Source organism: Crotalus tigris, unplaced genomic scaffold (assembly GCF_016545835.1).
Source record: "Crotalus tigris isolate CLP2741 ecotype Arizona unplaced genomic scaffold, ASM1654583v1 scf7180000024391.5723578, whole genome shotgun sequence".
In the NCBI taxonomy this organism is placed as follows: domain Eukaryota; kingdom Metazoa; phylum Chordata; class Lepidosauria; order Squamata; family Viperidae; genus Crotalus; species Crotalus tigris.
In genome coordinates this window covers 447,373-470,695 of record NW_024100561.1, presented here as the reverse complement: position 1 = coordinate 470,695, position 23,323 = coordinate 447,373, and the positions used below count along the sequence as shown (strand labels likewise).

General features: G+C 37.8%; 1 protein-coding gene across 13 annotated transcripts in view; it reads right to left on the bottom strand.

Annotated features, from left to right (window-relative positions):
• CTNND2 (catenin delta 2) overlaps positions 1-23,323 on the bottom strand; it is a 524,740-nt gene that overhangs the window by 131,138 nt on the left and 370,279 nt on the right. For all 13 annotated transcript variants that reach the window (XR_005555019.1, XM_039329341.1, XM_039329329.1 and 10 more), the window contains one exon: positions 1,295-1,508. Coding sequence is in view for 12 of the 13 variants with exons in the window: in XM_039329341.1 (XP_039185275.1) it covers positions 1,295-1,508 (214 nt within the window). In the remaining variant the exon portion in view is untranslated. The remainder of the gene's footprint in view (positions 1-1,294; positions 1,509-23,323) is intronic.

The window sequence follows — 23,323 nt, the reverse complement described above, 5'->3', positions numbered from 1 at the left end:
CCTTGCTGCATTTGATGGGCACTCATTTGAATTGACTTCCATTATTGCCTTCCATGTTCCCATAAAGTTCCTGAGGGAAGTCCTTAGTCTCCTGTTGATTTTGTACAGCACCAGGCATTCACAGATCCATGTGTGGCATTGAGTCATGTGTTTTCCTGTAGTCAATCCAGGCTGCATTCAGGTTAGTCTCTCTAGACCTATTCTATCCATGACAATCTATCTATCTATCTATCTATCTATCTATCTATCTATCTATCTATCTATCTATCTATCTATCTATCTATCTATCTATCTATCTCGTTGTTCAATCATCTAAAGTTAATGAAAACATGCAGTTTAAAAATAACCAATTGCAAACATTAATAACTGGCATGTTTTCCAGGTTTGTTTGTAGATTGTAAGAACACAATGTGCATAGATAAAAGAAATAAAACCAAATTAAGGGATCTTGTCTAATAGTCATCTGTATCATATACTGCCTGAGTTTCACTAAAAGCAGATACTGCAGCAATTTCAATAAATAGATGGACTATAATTAAGAGGATTAACAGTTTGTGCCTTGTTGTTTCAAGTCCTGTTGTAGACTACTTCAGGGAGACCAAGGACAGGTAGTAGAACCAAGGACTGAAGCAGAAGGTTGAACAAAGCTAACATTTTTTATTTTATTATCTGCCAGTAATTCTGTCACTCAGAGGGATACATGATGCATCACATCATCACCACAACAAGGAGTATCTCATGAATTCTGCCTTTGACAGGTAAGAGTTGAAAGATGAAATGATTAAAATATATGGACAGCCTGCAGTTAGGATAATATATGCAACATATTTTTTTACAAGAGAAGCAGAAGGAGGTCTTAAAAGGGGATGGTCCAATGTCATTAAAATGATGTAGTCAGGATTTACGGAATACCAGAATGCCATTAACAGTATTTTAAAGAATCATCAGCCACATTGTACACTGTAGGAAATTTCATTCTCCTTCCTCCCTTAGTCAAAGAATTGGAAGTACCACCACCAAAGCTTAACCATAGTAGCAATCACAATTGTATACCACCATCCAATGAAAACTGCTTTCTGCACATTACCCAAGCTATGGAATATGGATGTGTATGTCTCTTGCTATATGTGCATATTCTACATGATGACAAAACCAAGTTTTGTTTTAATATTTTCAAATATGCAAGTACAATATTGAAACTGTGTGTTGTTTTCATCAAACCATATATTAAAGTCCCTCAGGTACTGAGTTGCTTCCTATAAAGTAACATGCAATAAAGGAAAGATATTCAAACCTGTGACCAGTTCTCTGATTTCCAAATCTGTAGTCTTTCGGAGTAACCGTACTAGTGCTGGAATACCCCCACAGTTTTTCAAAGCAATTTTGTTGTCATCATTAGCCTTCCCATATACCAAGTTCCTCAGAGCCCCACAGGCACTACGGTGGACTTCTGTCATTCGATGGTCCAATAGATCCACCAGTAATTGTATTCCTCCTTGTCTTCTTATCTGCATCAGCAAAATAAAACCAAAGAAATCAAAACTAATCCTCAGTATGGTTAATGCTCAGTTTTTAGACAGCAGTTAGAAGAGAAAATGCAGCAGCCAGCAAGGAAAGATGCTGGACTGATTTCCTAGAATACCTTTGAAAGCAAAATCTTTTGCAAAAATTCAAGCACTGATCAAAACAGCTGGACAGATTATGAAAAAGTTATTTGGAAAGAAAAGTATCCCTCCCCATGCCATAGATAAAATACTAACAGATTAAGATGTTATTGTCCAGTGTGTGGAGGACTCTGCCAGTTAGAATTTTTATCAAGGACCACTGAATGGCATTCCAGTTTCTAACTGCTTACAGTAATTATATACCAATAAATTAGCTTCTGCAAGGCAATTAATTGCTATGAAAAAGTAAAAAGTCTGTAACATTTTTTTATAAAAAGATGGGTATAGCTCGGACACAACATTAAATTATATTGTATTCTTTGTTTTTGACCTAGCATTTTTGCAAACCTGAATTATTCAACAAAACATTCCTAAAATATTGTGACTTAACATTAATACAAATGCATCCAATATAAACACTGTTTTTTTAAAAAAATGTTTTAGCTATATGCCTATTCAGAATGTGTGGAAATTCCTGGGAGAGCTATACCAGTAAACGAGCATTAGTGAAAACCACAATTAATTGTACTGAAATCCTACATTTACTTATTTGTTTGTTTGTACCCCACCTTTATTATTTTTACAAATATTCAAAGTGGCAAACATACCAACACACCTTCCTCCTCTTCACAGCAACAATCCTGTGAGGTGAATTGGGCTGAGAGAGAATGACTGATCTAAGTCACCCAGCTGGCTTTCATGTCTAAGAAGGGACTAGAATTCACAGACTTCCGCTTTCTAGTCTGATACCGTAACCACTAGATTAAACTGGCTCTCTTGATTTCAATATGCCTGTATTTTCAATATATAGTATACTAAAACAATCGATGATATTAATAATAAATGAGCTATGGGCTGAAAGCTAATTGGAACAACATGAGTTGATCTTGGAAAACATGGAGGGTTGGGACTATCTGTACTTCTGTATTGCAAGATATTCTGTAAAGTAGGATTGGTAATGAAAATACCTGGCTACATAAGGGCAAAATATGCATACTTTGAGGACTTAATTTGGAATTTCTGCAGCAAGCAGGGGACAAGGAGTAATATCGTAGCCACTGTTACCAAATTGTCAGATTTATGTTTCGTCACTATGGTAGCGTGAACAATCAAGAGTTATTTATTTATTTATTTTACAACAGCTTGTTGAAATGAAAGCAAAGCCTATCATTTCCCATTTGTAGAGATTCCTATGCAAATATATCCTTGAGGAAAAGTAAAATAAATAGTATGTAAAAAATCTTATATCCAGATTCATATATAAATATTAAATAACCCATGATCCATTGGGTCATCCTTTCAGAGACATTTCCTTACTTAAATGGATAAACAGAATCAGTATAGGCAAGCAAAAAAGCAGCGGGAGCCAAGACTGACCTCTAACTTCCTGCCAGCTTCTTGTGGGACGCTGGTAGGGAATGTTGGAAATCACCATATGACTGTGGGTGACTCTGACACTGCAGCAACCAAAATGTTGTGAAAATCCTTGGAATTTCAATTAAACAGGAGTGATGGCTCCCAGAATTTGTATGCATTTTTTAAGTTAGCGGAGTTGAAGTATCTTGATTTCAAAATTTTGCACTATGATGGACAAGCCAACTGGGGAGTTTTAGTAGTATAAGTGCTAAATCAACAAATGTCCTAACTAAAAATGAATACTAGGAATCTGTATACTAAACAGTATTAGTATATTTAGTATACTAGTATACTGAATATGCTAAGAAATAGTTATAGAGATCTGAGAGGAAGAGGGAGAGGAAGAGAGAGAGAGGGAGGAAGAGGGCGAGAGAGCGAGAGTCCTAAAGGTAAGAAGGAATTTATGATATTCAGAAAACAAATATCCCACTACTTTTTAAGAATCATTCTTCAATGTACCAGAAACTGATGGTGGAATAATTTTACATTGCCAAGAAGTAAACAAATTACATTCACCTTCTTCTGTCTCCCAACTTCCACCTTTTATTGCTTGTGATAAGTACCAGCCAGGTACTTAACTCATCTTAACTGCCTGAGAATGAATTATAGCCGGGTATGTAAGTGGCTGAGCATGCTACAACCTATTGCTTCCATTAATGTTCAGTTCCTTGCCTTTGAGTGAGCATCAAGGTCACTCATTCCAATTTAAAAAGGGAAATGGATCCTTGTTAATCTTTATATTTAAGAAGGAAAGGGGGGGGGGGTTTGAAAATCTTAATATATATACTGTATATAGCTAAGACAGTCACAGTTGGGCTGCGTACCACTAGATGGCAACAAAGAGACAAAGAAAAAAACTAATTCCACTGCTTAAATTTCCAAAGCAGACCTATGTTAATTGCAATTACTGTATCAACTGAGTTGAATAGGTTTATCATGATTCATCTTTTCATTTGATCATGTGCCATCAAGCTGTTTTCACTCCTAGCAACCACAGAGACAGATTTTCTCCAAAACAATCTATCCCCAATTTGTTCTTTCAGAACTCACAAGGGTGCACTCACTGTAACTGAATGCATCCACTTTCCTGTTTCCTCCCTCCCTCCCTCCCTCTTGCCACCCTGCAATATTATTAGCAAAACTTTTAACAGTGAGGTTGTTCATAGAGAATAACTATGCTTGAAGCCAAGATTCCAATTACACATGACTTATTTACTCCTGTTTTACTTTTTTTCACTGGTGTAAATCCCTAAACTAATCAGAAATGACAAAATGACAGTGCATGTTAAATTACAATCATGTCTCTTCAACTTAATGGGCATTCAACGAGAATTGTATCCAGAGCTTCTTAAGTTTTTTGACCACTCCCTCTTGTCTCAAAGATAATATCTTCCTTAGAGTGAGATACAAAGTGGTTCAGAAAACAGAGCTGAGACTTCTAATCTGTTTAGCATTATATAACATTCAACATTTTACAGTGTTAATTTCCACCAGAATTGTAGGAAAGTGACAGCATTATGCTACATTTCCAAGAAATTGGTAGGGCTGTGCAAAGCCTGCAAACCAGATGTTTTATGGTGCACAGGAGAATGGATGAAGCAGTACAATACATTTCTTTAAAACTTATTTTTCTGTTTGTTATCACTGCAGATTTCATATAGCTAGGCTGAGCACTTTATGAAAGGGAATGGTAATTATTCCCAAATCATTCAGCATTCTGTTTTTTAGTTTACTGGTTTTAAATTACTTTTAACCCAATTAAATGGCCGGTACTTAGAATGATTTAGTAGCTTTTTCTCTTGTTAGATACTTCTTTTTATTTATCTCTCTAATAGGGAAGAGAGCTTGAACAATCTCTGGATGTAAGTCCCAATAAAGCTCTGAAACATTTAGAGATTGATATACTACAGGAGTACAGAGATAACTTGTAAGAAAATATATGAAAGCCATTACAAAAGCATCAGCTCATTCTGGAAAGACAGGAAGGATTGAGAAAGAAAACTCAAGCTTGGTCTGCCTTGTCTATCTTGGGTATAAGAGAAAGGAAAAAATAAATGGTCATACTTTCCAGATTCTGTTATTATAGTGTGTATCTTTCTTACATTAATTTTATTTTCAATCACTTAAACAATCACTTAAATATGAGCCAGCAGTGTGCTGCAGCTGCCAAAAAAGCCAACACAGTGCTAGGCTGCATTAACAGAGGGATAGAATCAAGATCACGTGAAGTATTAATACCACTTTACAATGCCTTGGTAAGGCCACACTTGGAATACTGCATCCAGTTTTGGTCACCACAATGTAAAAAAGATGTTGATACTCTAGAAAGAGTGCAGAGAAGATGATTAGGGGACTGGCGGCTAAAACATATAAAGAATGGTTGCTGGAATTGGGTAGGTCTAGTTTAATGAAGAGAAGGATGAGGGGTGACACGATAGAGTGTTCCAATATCTCAGGGGTTTCCACAAAGAAGAGGGAGTCAAGCTATTCTCCAAAGCACCTGAAGGCATGACAAGAAGCAGTGGATGGAAACTAATCACAGAGAGAAGCAACCTAGAACTAAGGAGAAATTTCCTAACAGTTAGAACAATTAACCAGTGGAACAATCTGCCTCCAAAAGTTGTGAATGTTCCAACACTGGAAGTTTTTAAGAAGAGATTGGACAACCATTTATCTGAAATGGTGTAGGGCTTCCTGCCTGAGCATGGAGTTGGACTAGAAAACCTCCAAGGTCCCTTCCAACTATTATTATTATTACTATTATGGATCATCGCACAGTCAGCCAGATGTTCAGACTGGATTTGGCATTTTGTCTACCTTTCGAGTCCTTACCCAGGACCTGGGATAGGCAGATGTGGATGTTTGATGGTATTACAGATATCGTCGCAGGATGGAAGCAGTTCCTAATGAGGCTGCCATTTGCAATTGACTAATAGCGAATTTGTCAATGCCAATGGTGTTCAAGTGGTGCTCCAGTTGTTTTGGGATTGCGCCCAAGGAGCCTATTACTATTGGTACTACCCTTGCTTGCTTTTGCCACAGTCTTTCTATTTCTATTTGTAGGTCTTTGTATTTTGTTATCTTCTCCAGTTCTTTCTCTTCTATTCTGCTATCTCCAGGCACTGCCACGTCCACTATCCAGACTTTTTTGTCTTTCTTATCGACAATTGTTAAGTCTGGGGTGTTATGTTGCAGGTGCTTGTCTGTTTGAATTCTGAAGTCCCAGAGCAGTTTAATTTTATCATTTTCTATGACTTTCTCTATTTTATGATCCCACCAGTTTTTGCTTACAGGCAAATGATATTTTTTGCAGATCTTCCAATGCACCATTGTTGCTACTTTGTCATGCCACTGCTTGTAATCAGTCTGTGCAATCTTCTTGCAACAGCTTACCAGGTGGTCCACTGTTTCTTCAGCTTCTTTGCATAGGCGGCACTTACTGTCTGTTGCTGTCTTCTCAATTTTGACTTTATATGCATTTGTCCTTAAGGCTTGGTCTTGTGCAGCCAGAATTAGTCCCTCGGTCTCTTTCTTCAATTTTCCTGCTCTTAGCCATTGCCAGGTTTTATTATTATCTGCTTTCCCAGCTATTTTTTTCATGTATTGGCCATGTAGTGCTTTGTCTTCCCATGCCTCTATTCTGTTCTTCATTTGGTCTTTCTTGTAGGCCAGTTTGGTCTCTCCAGTGGTTAGTAAGCCTTCCTCATATACTAATTTCAGTGCATCTTCATCATTGTTCTTCAGATATTCTTCCAAAGCCATTTTTTCTTCTTCAACCATCTGATGTACTTGTAGCATTCCACGCCCACCTATTTGCCTTGGTAGATAAAGTCTATCAATGTCACTGCGTGGATGAAGGGCATGATTCATTGTCATTATTTTTCTGGTCTGCCTATCCATTGCTTTTAGTTCTGCTTGAGTCCAGTCCACTATTCCAGCTGTGTACCTAATGACTGGGACTGCCCAGGTGTTGATTGCCTTTATGGTATTTCCTCCATTGAGTTTAGACTTTAAGATCTTCTTCACTCTCTTGATGTATTCACCTCTAATCTTTTTCTTGATTTCAGTGTGCTTGATATTGTCAGCTTGAAGGATACCCAAGTATTTGTAGTACTCTTCCTCATCCAGACTCTTAATGTTATTTTCGTGGGGCATCTTGATTCCTTCAGTTTTCACTATTTTTCCTTGTTTGATAGTAAGTGTGGCACATTTGTCCAAGCCAAACTCCATTACAATATCTTGGCTATATATACGGACAGTGTTGAGCAGCGATTCTATTTCAGATGATGTTTTTCCAATTATTATTATTATTATCATTATTATTATTATTATTATTATTATTATTATTATTATTATTATTATTATTATTCATCACACAGTCAGCCAGATGTTCAGACTGGATTTGGCATTTTTGTCTACCTATTGAGTCCTTCCCAAGAACTTGGGATAGGCAGATGTGGATGCTTGATGGATTACAGATATCATCGCAGGATGGAAGCAATTCCTAGTAAGGCCGCCTTTTGCAATTGACTAATGGCGAATTTGTCAATGCCAATGGTGTTCAAGTAGTGCTCTAGTTGTTTTGGGATTGCACCCAAGGTGCCTATTATTATTATTGTTATTGTTTTTGTTGTTATTGTTACTGTTATTATTTTACAATATAAACTAGAGAAAAAAGAAAAATAGGAATAGAAAAAATAATATAATAAAGAATAAAAGAAATGAAGTATTTTTCCTCTTCACCACTACAATTTTAGTAACATCATTTTCTCTTAAAATACAACAAATGTTCTCTTCTTGTCATATCCCATCTCTTATCTATAATAAATCCATAAAAATAGTCATTTCAGTCCTGATCTCAGCAAAAGTCCATTAAGTGATAACAACGTACCTATTAACCTTCAATAAGCCAAATTTGTGTTGCTTTTACTAGCAACAGTCTTGATCTTTAGTTCCCTCAAATAATATCTTAGCCATTTTATCTTCATTTTTTCTTTGTCCCTTCTCACAAAATTATTCAAAGCTTTAATAAGCTTCTTTTGTAAATCCAATATAAGAAAATTATCCACATCACTGTCTTAGTTTGTTATTTGTGTAGACTTTTTAATTATTAAGACAACAGTCAGTTTCTTTTGTTAGTCCAATGAAACAACTTTTTCAATGCCATTTTTAAATCCATTTTGAAATCAATGTTAATCATATTAGGTAATTTGTTCCTCTTTGATAGCATCTAAATATAGCCTATCTATAGGAAAGAACTTGGTTTGGAAACTATATATTTGATAGAGAAGGCCGAGAGAAATATGGATTCTACAGATTAGAGTGAACAGAATTGATGAGTAATGAACTGAACTTCTTAAAGAAAGTGGATGGTGATTGGAGAATGAACTTATTATATCTAACTGGAAAACAATTTGGACTAGACTTTTGGGGAAGATAGTTTGACAACAGAAGTTTATGTTTGTGAGGAATAAGAAAATTCTCAACCAATATAAAGAAAAAAATTTCTATTAAGAATCAAATTTGCTCCTGGACTGATCAGAGATAATGACTGTGATGATTTATGGTTGATAAAAAGCCACTGTATACTTTCTACAAGTTAAATAAAATAATAGATCGTTAACAGAGGGCTTTGAAGTTTAACTTTGCTATTGGTTCACCTGTTAACTACTTTGTTTTTATAGTAGATAGATATTGTGAATAGATGTAGCAGTTTATAAATTTTAGGCCTGCTTCACAAGGGGAAGAAACTAATATCGTTGCAATATATTTATCAGTATTCAACTAGTGGAGATAGTATATGTATATGTGTTTCTGTCTTTTGTCCTTTTAATGCACATTTTTTCTTATGTTTTTAAAGTTTTGTCTTATTTTTGTTTTGGTAATGTTTCTTTTTTTCCTTTTTTTTGGAACTTGTATCTCATCTCAACTCTCTGAATAAAAGAAATAAATATTTTAGAAAAGGTGTTTCCAAAAAGCAACCTCAACAGATAGATGGTTCTTTAACATCATTCTCTATTTTATAAGCCAGTGATGGCGAACCGAGTGCCCAAACTGCAATCCAGAACCCACTTATGTATCATTGGGTGCTGGGTAGGTGTGGCCCATTGGGTGGGTGTGGCCCATTAGGTGGGTGTGGCCCATTGAGTGGGCATGGCTGCAGTGGTAACGGCAGACTGGGTGGGACTAAAAAGTTCAATCAATCAATTTCAACTTTGTGAGATCTTTTTCCAGCGAGAAGTTGAAATTGGTTGATTGATTGAACTTTTTTTTTTTTTTTTGCACATGGTGGTGGAGGCCTAAAGTGAAAAGGTTTATAAAACCTAGCTGAAGGTCTAGGACTGGGGCGACAGTGCACGTGCCCACAGAGGGCTCTGTGTGCCCCCCTGTGGCACGCGTGCCATAGGTTCGCCACCACTGTTATAGGCTGTTGAAATCATGCTTGCTATTCAAAATAATTGTGTAAGTATTCACTGATGGGATTCTACAAAAAAGCCACTCATTCCTTGCAAGGGAATGTAGTGTCCATGGGGAGGGGTTTTTTCCAAATTCAAAGGATCTGTAGGACTTTACTTAATTCTTTTACAATTCCACTTATATGAATTAGAAAGCAAAATAATTTGGCATCCTTTCAGTTCTATGCTAATCGGATCTTCAGAAATCTGACAATTAAACCTTTAGAGACTTCCACTGAATCTGGGCACTTTGCCAATAGCAGAACTAAAAACAAAACAAAGCAAAACAAAAACCTATTAAATAGTATGACAACAAACTTTGAGAAGCTAACCTTGAGAAGCACTGCAAAGATTCTTGCTTAGATGTCTTAACCTCTTTTCTTTCTCCCACTCTGATAGAAGAAATTAAAGTCAGGAACTCTTTTCCTCTCCTATCCACAAACTAACAATCAACAAACTAGAAAACAAGGTTTTATATATATATAATTGTGGGTCTATGAACCTTCCTGTCTAATTACAAATAGCCATATAACTTTTTTGTCTGAAGAGTCCAATCCGCTTATTAAAGAGACTGAAAAGTCATCTGATTTACATTGCAACTCCGATGGCAACTTAGCCCTTCCTTCTTGCAACTTATTAAATGCTGATAAAATTACTTCCTAGTTGACATGTACATTCTACTGCTTGCTCTTGTTTCAATTAAAATTTTAGCATATCAACTTCTGGGCAATTGTAAAAAGTTTTTACCTTTTAGTTTACCAGTCCAACTGACTGATATCCCTGTGAGGAATATGGATACACACTTGCAACAGGAACATTCTCATCAGGAGAAGGTCATCCAAAATTGGCTTGGCAATTTAGGAACAGGTCCTTGACCAAGTTCCTGCCTCTCCCCCATACAGATCTGACCTGATAACCAAGATCTAATGCAGTGGTTCTCAACCTTTTTATTGCCGCGACCCCCAACTGGTCGTAAGTCGAGGACTACTCAACCGGTTGTAAGTCAAGGACTACTCAACTGGTGCAGCACCGTTTGCAGAATGGGACTTTTGGCGAGCTCAGCAGGGCAGAGACAGCCTGGACAATTCCTATTGGCTTTTGAAAGCCAATAGAATTAGACTCTATTCAAGAGAGTCTATTCTATTGGCTTTCAACAGCCAATAGAATAAAAGGGAGTAGCACAGCTAAGGAAAAGGGGAAAAAATGGCAGACTGCGTTGTTTGGCGACCCCCGTGAAATGGTCGTTCGACCCCAAATGGGGTCCCGACCCACAGGTTGAGAACCACTGATCTAATGTCACTGAATATTTCTCTTTCTCCTAGGGATGGAAGGATAGGTTCTGACCGGATGATGGAGAGGGGGACCAGATGGTGGAGAGGGGGGAATGGAAGGATTATATTTCTTTGCAGGCATTTGGTTGTTAGCACTCTCCCTGAGAGTTCTTCAGGCCACTTGGGGGTTTATCTTTGCCCTCAGGGGGTCATCTGAATCACAATAAATTGCACTCTAATTCAGGAGACCCTGACTGCAAAGAAATACAATCCATCCATTCCCCCTCCACCCATCCGATCAGAACCTATCCTTTCATCTCACCACCATCCAGTCCCAACTGTCAGTACTATCCTTTCATTCACCCTGCCATCACAACTGATGAAGTTTCTTGGATGAGAAGCGAAACGTTCTTCTTCAAGGAAAAAACAGTCCAGTTACTTTGAGGGGAAAAAAACAATAATTTCTCAGTTAAAAAATTATAAATCACCAGGTAAAGATATGATTTTGCCACAATTACTGAAAATATGTCCTGATTGCTGGGCTTCTGGGCTAGTCTCCATATTTACTGATATTAACAATTCTTTATCACTTCTTAAATAGTAACTTAATCATGTTTTCAAACTATAAGAAAAGCGATAGGTAAAATCCTTCTAACTGCCTTCTAATTATTTATTGGCAGTAATTATTAGTAGGTTCTATACTAGATTTCTCTATCATAAACTTTTAGATTAGATGAATCTAGAGACTACATAGGCCTGTGAAGTGGTAGGATTTAGATCAGTGTTTCTCAACCTTGACAATTTTAAGGCATGTGGACTTCAACTCCCAGAATTCCACAGCCAGTAATGCTGGCTGTGGAATTCTGGGAGTTGAAGTCCACATGCCTTAAAATTGTCAAGGTTGAGAAACACTGATTTAGATCAGGATATTCAATTATGAATCAATGTTCAATCTTAAACTAGTTAGTTAAGGAATATTCCAGCCTTTTATATCGCTATTGATTTAAAAGTAATTGTTAACTCTATTCCTCATGAAAGACTTTGGAAGAAATTTGCCACAACATCCATTTGTTATGCCAAAATACTGTTACGCAAATCAGAGGTAATTGTACTGGGAATCTAACTGCCCCATTTTTATCATAGAACGAATTAAACAGGGTTGTATTCGTGTTCCTTTACTTCTGTATTAATGATATTGTCATGGCTCTTTCTAAGCCAGAGTTTCATCTTCCAACTCTTTCTTGCCCATCAATCACTTTCACTCTTCTGTATGCAGATAATGTGGTCATCCTATCTGTTAACTCAAGTGAATTCTTTCATTTTATATCATTTTATTTTTTCCAAGAATATTTCATTTCTTAATTATGCATTTTGAAAGAATATAAAAGCAGTTAAAATAAGAAAATGAGGTACACGGAAATTTAGGGAGATAAGGAGCAAACGTGAAATACGATTAAATTAATTCATTCTGGCTGCAATGCTATTTAATCTGTGTGACAATGGCATCCCAAGATTCCTCTGTTCTCAGTATATCCATATGCCAAATAAACTTAATACGTCCATCAATGTTTCTTTTGTAGGGGGATGATATAATCCTAATTGTACAATCTCAAATTGGCCTAAGGAGAACCCCAGAAGATGGATGCTTACTATGTGTCAATTCTCCCAGGTAAACCAGATAGGAAACATGACTAGATTGTAAGACTACATTAACAGAATCTTATAAATCTAAAGGTACAAACCTCCCATCACTGCTTTTAATTGCTTGATCCCTTAGGGCAAGTCTTTCTTAAATTTCTTTTTCTGGCCATTAAGCCACAGGGGCTTCTGCCTCTCTTGTTTGATTGTTTCTCAGGCAGCATCACTTCTCTCTCTTTCCCCAAGGTCATTCGCACATTCCATTCCATTATGCCATTAATTCTTTGAAAAACAATAAGGCCAAGATCAAAGTAAATGTACTTGGACAGGGAACTTATACAAGAAGTCAACTCTTTCTCATATCTAGGAGTAGTTTTCATCAACACAGGGTAATAGATAAGCCATCTTAAAAGAAATGTGATAGGGGCCTTAGCCAACTTTACAACACTTCTGTAATTATTTAATTATAACTATCCAGGTCCCCTAGTCCCTATACTAAAGGTCTTTAAGGCTAAAGGAACACCTATAATGACTTATGTGTAGACTATAACTGTCAAGATTACCTGAACAAGCTTGCTTCCCAAGATCCATTCTGGGAATAGCCAAAAGCATTCTAGGCTCTGCAGATGGAGTTAAAACAGGCATTCACTCCATCCATAGCTGTACCATAATTTGAGCTTTCAACTATTGGTGAAAGGTACTTTCAATGGACCATGACAGGTTACTTAACAAATGTCTTGTTGAATAGTCTGACATGTCTCATACTATCTCATGGCTAAATAATCAGTTTACCAAAAGGCCATCTCTCTCCATTAAGAAAATTTGGATTTTCACTTTCGCATTTCATTTCAGTCAGCCACCAAACCAAGGATATGTTCAAACAGAGGATTCTCAAGTTGACATAGAGACACTTGTAACAGCAAAGCCTTAAAATGGCTGCCCAGAAGAAAGAGACCTTTCAATTAGAAAACGAACTATGAACCTGACACTGAACTAAGAAGAACTCTAACCAGAATAAATTTTGAACACCTGGTAAAACATGGGTGATTTCATCAAGTACTTTATCCAAAGAGGATATGTACATGTGGCACACCATTAATACAGGACATCACTCACGTTCTCTTTGATTGTTAATTATATACTTCATCCAGAGCACAACATATAGAGCACAGTATAGTCACTAATTGACAGAATACACCACTGGGACCTCATCAATAATTTATCTTACTTTCTTCAAGGTACAGACACAAGTATAGTTAAGACAGACTGTTTGTAGTTGAAATTATTCAAATGAGAGTTTCCAATCCAGTTCAGACTGAGGTCAGTTGCCAAGGGACGATGCTACTGGCTTATTTTGTTGAATATTTTTATATCCCAATATGCTGTGTTATCTTATTTTACCTGATATGATCATTTGACTAATTCATAAACAATAAACAAATACATTCTAATATATCATTACTTTCTTTAAATCTTTTAAAAAAAAAACTATAGGTAGTGAATAATGCATTTCACCAATACTACAAATAGCACATAATATTAAAATATGGACTTTGAAACCCAATTTTGAATGTGGCAGGATTTTCTATATCAAATTGTAATCCAGAAAATTCAAGTCAATAACTCATGTATTGCCAAACTGTTCATTGCATCACTCATGGCACATGCTATTCATAAATCCAATTGTCAGAAATGTTTGTTGTTTTTCTGACCAAGAGTTTACCAAACTTATTCTACAAGATAAAAATGTTGCCAGGTTCTTAACAATAGCAGTGGCTTGTCAGAATCAACTGGCAACTCTTTTTCACTACTGTTTCAGATTTGACTTTGCTGTACTTTGAAGTATTGCATTTGTGTTTTATTGGTCTGGGACTGTAAATAAAATAAACATTCTTGAATGAGATGGAACTAATATCCAGCACTGAAGCAGAAGTATTAGAGATTAATTCAGTGAAGTATAAAAAATTAATTCACTGGTCTTCTCCATAAAATAAAGCAACTATTAAGACTAACAGCTCGTTAAACACTGCAAACACCAACGGATCACAATGAGAGAACAGCAAGAATGGGGGTGGGTGGGAGTGGAGGGGGAGAATGGTAAAATATATGATTTATCCATAAGATAATTTAATCCTTCTAAAATGTCTTGATTCAGGTGACTAATAGTCACTTGCAAGGATCATTCTGGTTTAAGCATAATAACTGAATTTAATATTTTACATAATTGACCCCTCCTTTTTTGGCAAGGATATGCAGCTGTGTCATGCCGGATACCCAGAGAAACATATTGGGACTGCAACTTCATAGACAGCTCTGAATTGGAACAATTCAGTTGGAACAATTAAATTGGAACAAGGTTGGTTAAACCTGTCTACTTTGCCTTCCATGAAACAAAATTTGTTCTGAAGTACTCCAATCCTCCCCAAGTTAAATATGTACTGGGGTTTAATTTCATCATAGAAAACACCACCTGCATGATTTAATTGGATGAGATTATTACTGAATCAAGTATAGAAAATTGTCAAGACAAAGCATTTGGTCACACAGGTCAATGACATACAGAAGAATACTCTTGGGGAAAGACTGACAAGCTAATTTGATAGCAAGTGTCCTACATTCTTTACCTTAATTCTGTCCCTAATATTTGCAGACTGTATCAGTGGATTGGAAACATGATAAAATTAGGGTATTAAACTTGTAAATTCCTGGTTGAATCTTAGTTTAAGTCATCTGAAATAGGCAAGGCCAAGAATCAGCCATGGAAATGATTCCAGGGATGCTGTTTGGATTGGTAAACTAGAATTAAATAATAGACTCATGAAACCCCCGTCCACATTTCTCTCTACAAAAAAATGGGTCAGTTGGGGTTTCTTTTTCATGCTTTCCACTTTCTCAAGGCTGGGTAACTTTTTTTCCAAAAGTTTCTTCTGAATGGCTTGCTCATTCTTTCACTATTCCCAAGATCAGATCTATATTCCTTGACAGAAAGCCAATCTCTAGAAAGTGATGCAAAGGTTGTGAAAAGTATCTTCATGTTATCCAATCAGAAATAGCAAACATAGGCCGTAACAGTAAAATATAGTTTAGAAAGAGTAAAAACAAAAAGTAGAACATATGCTGAAGCCAACCCCTGAAATGTAAAACTTAGGGGCTTTTGATCATGTTTGGTTGAGATATATCTGTTAGACAAATATTTTAGAAGCTCTGATGAAGAAAAGTATAGGGCCGTGGTGGCGAAACTATGGCATGTGTGCCACAGGTGGCACGCTGAAGCCATTCCTGATGGCATGCAGAGCCATTCCTGCCTCCCTCCTCTTTGCGCATGCACAGCTTTTTTCTATATAAACTAAGGAAGTTTTGGTTTTGGAGCACGTGGCAGAAAGCGAGACAGAGAACAAGTGGCAGAAAGCGAGACAGAGAACAAGCAAAAGCGGTAAGTTTCGTCTCTGGCCTGCCGCTGAGCTTCCTCTGCTTGGCCAACGGACACCCCAGTGGTCCCAGAACACCCTGCCCACATTTCCTGTAATTTCGCAGCTGGCCCAGCGGCTAAAAAACACCCCGCGGCCGGTGGCACTTCTCGTAATTTTGAAGCCGGCCTCCCCTCGTGCAGCCTGCCCTGCACCCTCTCCGCCTGCCACTGATCGCAGTGGACAAGCCGGGGGCCACCGGGGAAGGTCGAGGCCAAAGAGCCTGGCCCAGCGGCTAGAAAACACCCTGCAGCCGCTGGCACTTCCCGTAAATTTGCAGCCAGCTTCCCCTCGTGCAGCCTGCCCTGCGCCCTCTCCGCCTAATACTGGCCCAAATCTTCAGAGATCGCTCTCAAACCATCCTGACCTGCCAGGAACAATACTAGGGGGAGGGAGAGAGTGACCTGACAAGTGGACAAACATGCACACGTGTTCCCGGGCCCACGTACTTTCCGCGGCCAAGTTCTTCCCTTCCTATCCCTACCAAGGCATAACCTGCTCCAGGCACCTGTCGCCCTTAGAGTGCAGGCTTCTCCCCAGCCGACTGGCTCAGCTTCCTCCGGTCCGTCCTTCCTCACCTGTCCCGCGGGTCGACCCAGCTGGTGCGTGAGCTTCCTCCCAGCCTTTGGGCAAAGGCAGCTCCTGCCGGGGCATTTTTCCCGGCAGCAGGCGCAGCAGCGGAGAGACAGGCTGAGGCCAGAGGTGGCGGCGGCCACCCCATGCAAAGGGTTCAGCAACCTCCCGCCCAGCCCAGCAGCTGGCATGGCGGGCTGGGGCGAGAGGTCACGGCGAACAAGGAAACCAGAGCCAGGCAGCCGACCAGGCAGGAGTCTCGCATCCTCAGCCACGCAGGGAGTAAGGAGAAGTGGCGCGTGCGAGGGAAGAAGAGCTTTCTGAATGTTGCAGGCAACACGCGACAGCCCAGGCGAGCCAGGCTGGCTGCCTGCCGTCCATCCGTCCGTCCTCTTCCGATAAGCGAGCCGGTCGCCTCTCCACCGTTTCTCTCTCTCTCTTCAGCAAGAGACCCCCGAAGCCAGAGAAGGGGGCGGAGCTATGTTGCTGTGGAGCCTGGTGCATAGAGAGGTCGAACTCACTTATTTTACCGTGCTTTTGCTTCCAGCGAAGTAGAGCCGTCAGCTTAGCCAAGGCTCCGGTGCCAAGCACTGCCCACCTCCTCCTGGTTGAGGCGGGGAAGGGGAAAGGAGGAGCCGCTGCAGCTTTTGATTGTGGGTTAGGCAGGTTAAGAGAAGCCAACCTGATAGCGGAGAGTGGGTGGACTCCCACGTGCTATTAACTTTGTTAGCAAATGGGAGGGTCAGGGGTTTGATCAAAGTTGCTTCATTTATTTATTCATTTATTGCACAATAAAATTATTTGAAACTAACATTTTGTGCTATTCTAATGCACAACTGCACAAATATGCATGTAATCTCTGAGGAGGTTATCACATCTGGGCTACAAAAATTTGGTTAAAGCATTCGTGTTTGCTGATATTTATTTTCTTTTATAAACTGCTTTGATTCTTCCATTTATTGTTTAAAGTGGTTTAATACTTCCATTTATTTCCTTTTATTCCCTTAAAACTAGTTTGAATCTTCCATTTGTTGCCATTTATTGTCTGAAAACTGATTTAATTGTTTTGTTTATTTCTGATCCACGAAACCTATAACCTCCATGCCATTTTTCACTCTTTTTATTCCTTTCTGCTTTGCTTTTTTTTTTTTATTGAAAATTTTTAAAATTTTACAAAAACAAATCCCCTTCCCATACCCCCCCAACCCTACCTCACCCCCCCCTTCCCAACCTCCCAAACCCTCCCCTGGACTTCCCAGAGCTGAGTACAGGCTTAATTAAAAAAAAAAAAACCTTAAAACACTTTTAAAACCTAAACAAGTTTAAATACAATCATCATTCTATATAAACTCCCTCCAAAAACACAAATTTAAACATTACTTTCTTTGAATATCTATATCTATAGTGTAAAATCTAATTTCTCCCTCTTTCTTTATCCTAAAACAAAAAAATAAACATATAAACCTTTGTTATACCATTAAAACTAAATACTCTTAAAAAACTTAAAGTAAATACATATTTCCTTCAATCTTCATAATCTTCTCTCCTATCCAAAAAGAAAAAACTTAAAAAACTTATAAGTCCTAAACAAATCTAAGCACATTTAATTAAACAAATTATTTTCTCTTAAAAATATTAATAATAATATTTAAAAACTAGAAACACTTTTAAATCCTAAACAAATCTAAATACAATCATCATTCTGTATAAACTCCCTCCAAGAACACAAATTTAAACATTACTTTCTTTCCTAAACAAATCTAAACATTTAATTAAACAAATTATTTTCTCTTAAAAATATTAATATTTAAAAACCAAATTTAAGCATACTTAAAACTTGAACAAGTTGTACTCCCTTCAAAACACGAATTTAAACATTACTTAAAATTTAAAACATTAGAATCCCCTCACTAAAATGAACAAATTATAATCCCTTCAAAACACAAATTTAAACAATATTATCATTAAAGGTTCAAAACTTAAAACAACAAAATTCCCTTATACGCCTATCCATAATAAACACATTAAACATTTCAATCTTCACCAATAACAAATTCCATCCGTAAGAAACTGCATCCTTATCAGTCTCAATTATATTAGTATTATTATTAATTATTCACATTCCAGTTTTTTCCATTCTCCATTCTTCCATTCTTCCATTTCCATTCTCCATTCTTGTATCGAACTCGTAAGAAATGCTGCAAGTTCTGCCTTAGGAGACTGCTCCAAAATTCCTGAATCTCCCATCGACTCCGAAGCCAATACAGGTAAGGGTTCCTTAAATTCCTCCTTGTGTTGATCTTTACAATTGTAAGTTGTACAAGTTATCCTCTGCCTGTTCCTCTCTTGCTGATGCCCCTCAAACTGAGATTTCCCAATTTCCATTTCAGGCAGCAATTCCACCCTTGAAGATTGCTCCAAAGACTTTGCAGGTCTAACATCTCCCAGAGATTCAGAGACCACTGAATATGAAACTTCCTTAACCTTCTTCTGTTGCTGCTTTTCTTTGGAATTGTATGCTACACAAGTTGTCTTCTGCTCCTCAATCTAAACTTGTTGAGACCTAATAGATGGCGATGCACAGGACCGAAGTATAAAAATCTTTTGCTTGAGAAACACTATTAAGTCTATGACATGTCCCCAGGTAGTTCACCACCATTCCAGTCGGAACATCCCATCTGAATAGAATTTTTCTCTTTTTAAGTTCATTTGCTAAAAAAGCAAACTCCTTTCTTCTTCTTAAAATTTTAGATGGGATCTCCTTAAAAATTATAACATCTTGTGAAGCAATTTGAAATCTCTTCTTATAATAGGCTTGCACAATTTCATTGTGTAAAGATCTTTTACCAAAGTAAATTACCACATTTCTTGGCAGATTCTTCTGTGCTGCCACCACAGAGTTAACCCTAAATAATTTTTCAATTTCACTAAGTATTCCCTCTTTTTCTTTATTCAAAATCAATGCAAAGTCCTTTGCAACCATCTCTTTCAGATCTCCTTGCAAAGACTCTCCCAGGCCTCTGATTCTTAAGGCATATTCCATTTGTCCATATTGAAGCATAAGAATCTCATTTTCCATTTCTTTTTCCATACTTTCAATTTTCCCCTCCATTATGTCCACTTTTTCAGCTACCTCTTCCACATGGGAGTTCACCTTTTCAAGAACAGAAGCAACTCCTTCTAAAGCCAAAACAAAATCTTGTCTCAAGATCTTATTATTTTCCTCTAAAATCTTTTTCATTTCTGCCCTAATTTGAATTATAACATCTCCCATCATGTCTTGCAAATCCTTCATAGTTATTAGCTGACCCCCAGAAGAGGGTGAAACTGTTGATTTAGAAGCTGTAGAAATCCCTGGACGCTTTGGAGCCATCTTAAAGAAAAACCTTTAGTCCTTCTTAAAAAATTATAAAAATTCCTTCAAAAATCATAACTCCCTCCAAAGAAGGTCATTATAATAAAAAGAAAAAAGGGAAAAAAAAGGAAGAGAAAAAGAATTAAAAAAAAGCTTTACTCCTTCTTAAAAATTGCAAAAAATTAAACAGAAAAAAGTCCTTCAAAAAAGGGTCATTACAATAAAAAGAAGGGAGTTCAAAGAAAAAAAAAAGGGAGAAGAAAAAAAAATAATTAAATAGAAAAAGTCCGTTCCAAAAAAATACTTAGAGATACCAAAAACAACCATTCCAATCATAAGAAAATAAAAAGGGAAAGGGAAAGGAAAGAAAGAGAAACACCAAAAAGCCTGCCGGTCAGCATTCTAACTTCAGAAAAAAAAACACCGAGAGATTTGCCGATCGCCATTTTACTTTCCCTTTCAACAAAGAAAAAAAAATAAAAAGAGAGAATAAAAATAGAAGCAAGTCTTAAAACTTAAAATCCAAATAAATCAAAGAAAGCAAAAACTAAATCCTCTACTCAGCTCTGTCCGTTTATAAAAAAACTCACCAGTTCTCTTTAAGCACGGAGGTGTTTGCAGCGGCTCGTTTTGTCCCTGAGGACAAAAACAGCTGGGAAGCGGAGACAAGTCTGAACTCCGTGGGAGCACTCCTTTCACCCCCCCCCAAAAAAACTTGGGGGGTGCAAAAGAGGCTCTACCACTATTCAGACACTCTCTACCCCCCCCTTTGCCCGGGAGGGGGATTTTGAACCGCTGAACAGCTGATGTCTGCTGTTCATAGCGGTTCTTACACTTACCCAGGAGAGATGGCTACAAAGTAGCCGCCATCGCGCGCGCAAAATCCACCGGAAGTCTACCGCTTTTTATTCCCTTTCTTTCATATACTTTCTTTCATCTTCACTGAAAGAAAATCCCTCCAGGTCCCCACTATAATCTATAGTTCAAATGATAGCAGCCTGTTCTTATTTATTATTTACTAACTTTCTGTAAATTTTGGTCCCACATTTAAAGGCAGGGTAAACATCCATTAAAATACATGCAGCGGCGGCACAGCATTAATGGTGGCTAGGGTTGTCTTTCTTGCCACGCCCATTTGCTGGCCATGCCCATTTGCTGGCCACGTCCACTTGGTTACACCCACTTGGCCACGCCCCCGGCACCCGGCGATGTATAAGTAGGTTTCAGGTTGCAGTTTGGGCACTCGGTCTCTAAAAGGTTCGCCACCACTGGTATAGGGAATTTGACTGCCACATCTTTTGATACTACTTTTTTGCCTATTTTAAAGTCAAAGTTGTGTCTATTAAAAAAAACAGACTTTTTGCTTAATAATTTAAAGATAAGTATAGTCCAGCCAGAGCTTCAGAAAGATTCAGGTTCCTGGGAAATTTCATAATGGAAAAGGAATTTTTAAAGCATGCTTATTGCTCAATTTAACTAGAGATACACAAAGGGATTTTTGAACAGAAAGTGATAGTTCACATAAAGGACTGCAATCCTGCAGTGTTTACTTTGCCAACACACATTGCTTCAGAAGTATCTCTTCAATAATGAACAATGAGGAAAGTGCAAAGACTCTCAGTTTGAAATATTCACAAATTCTGTACTGTGTTTGTTTCTACAATATTGGTAGATCATAGGCACTACCCTTATTTACAAGGTACCTTGGGAAGAAGCACAGAAAGAAAAGCATTGCTTCCCCATGCAGAACTATATCAAGAGAAAAATATCTTGGAAATTCTTTTTTCCCCATCAAAGCAATATGATGAAATAAAAAAAGGAAGGGTTTATTGAATCGTCTGCTTTTTCCCACTAGCCAGGAAGAAACCAAATCAAATCAGTTGTAACCATTATTGCATGTACTCTCTAGAGCCTTCAACCCAGAATGAAAGCTATCAGAATGAAAGGCATGTCGAAAATACAATGAAACAAAGACAATAATCGCTTAAAAGAGCTATTTAGAGAGGAGAGAGGATGGCTGAATGCTTTAAAGGTAGTCCTCAACTTATGTAATGGAGCCTGAAGTGTCTCAATTAATGACCTCCAATCTGTGCTCTCCCCAATGCAATTTTTAAATGAATGTGCAGGTTGTTAAGTGGAGGATGAGGTTCCTCAAGGGTGCGGGGAGGCTCTTGGATGCCTAGCATAGGCCCAGGCCTGCCTGTCCTGGGCCTCCCTTTACCCCCAAGGCATTTGATACTCTGCTCCCTGTCTCTTGGTATCACCCCTAGGCCTTGGCCTGCTTTCAGGCTGGCTACTCAGCTAGGTAAGTGAGCCTAAAGCTGGTCAGGAGAAATGACCAGCACACTGAGACAATTACAGTCTGTAGCTGGGGCCTACTTCCCATCCGGCTACCCAAGGGGTCCTTCTGCCCCTTGGGATTCTCTTTCCTATGACTGTGGGAAGCTAGAGAATTAGACAAAACTATTGCTTTTTTCTACATTCTCACAGCTTGTTGAATTGGGCCAACTAAGCTATAGCTAGCTGGATAAATTATACCAACAAAGCTAGCTGTTATACGGTATATGAATTCATTTACTACAAATCCAGCTTTACAACTATGTATGACAGATGAACACAATCAGTAGCTGGTTTAATAGCGTTAAAACTATGTCATAATATTTTGTTGAATTCAACATATTAGTTTAACGCGCACAGTGGCTTAATAGGTGTAATAAACCATAACAATTGGATTCATAGATCTTACTATGTCCAAAACAAAACAAACAAACAAAAACATGTAGGGACTTTATGTGTGATTCAGGTCTGTTTTTCGGAGATGAATAATTGGTGGTATATGGGCTACCATGTGGGCCTTGGGCAATTTTATATATTCCATCCAGATTCTCATTATACAGTTGTTTGAATGATTAATTTATGCACTGCCACCATGATTATTACAAGAAAACAAGGTCTGGAGGATGCCAGTATTGGCTGACCTACTCAAGGATATTAACAGCTGAGCACATTTCCCTATTGATTAAAGCTGTGTCATTGTTATTCCATTCTATAAAAACAAAAGTATCAGCTTCCTAAAAATAATTAGCAAGCTATATGTCAAATATCTCTATTTAAAGCTATTGGGTTGAAACGGAAAATATTCTTGCTGAAGAATAGGCGGGTTTCAGAAGGGATCAATCAATTCTTGAGCAATCTTTAGTTCTTCACCATTTAACAAAGAAATACTTTTCCCAAACCAGAGGTTCTCTTTTCTCAGCCTTCACTGATTTTAAATTTGTTTTTGATTTAATTCCAGGGATAGGCTGTGAGGAAAAAAACAAGGGGATCCTTAGAAGATAAAAATATTATTCTATTCCCTCTAAGCCAACATCATTTTGAGAATCAAATTCTCCAGAGGAGCGTGAGACAAGTATATACTGTATTCTAGTCCCTCTTCTATTTAATTTGTATACCAATCCATTTTTGTCCCCATTTATCATCCCCC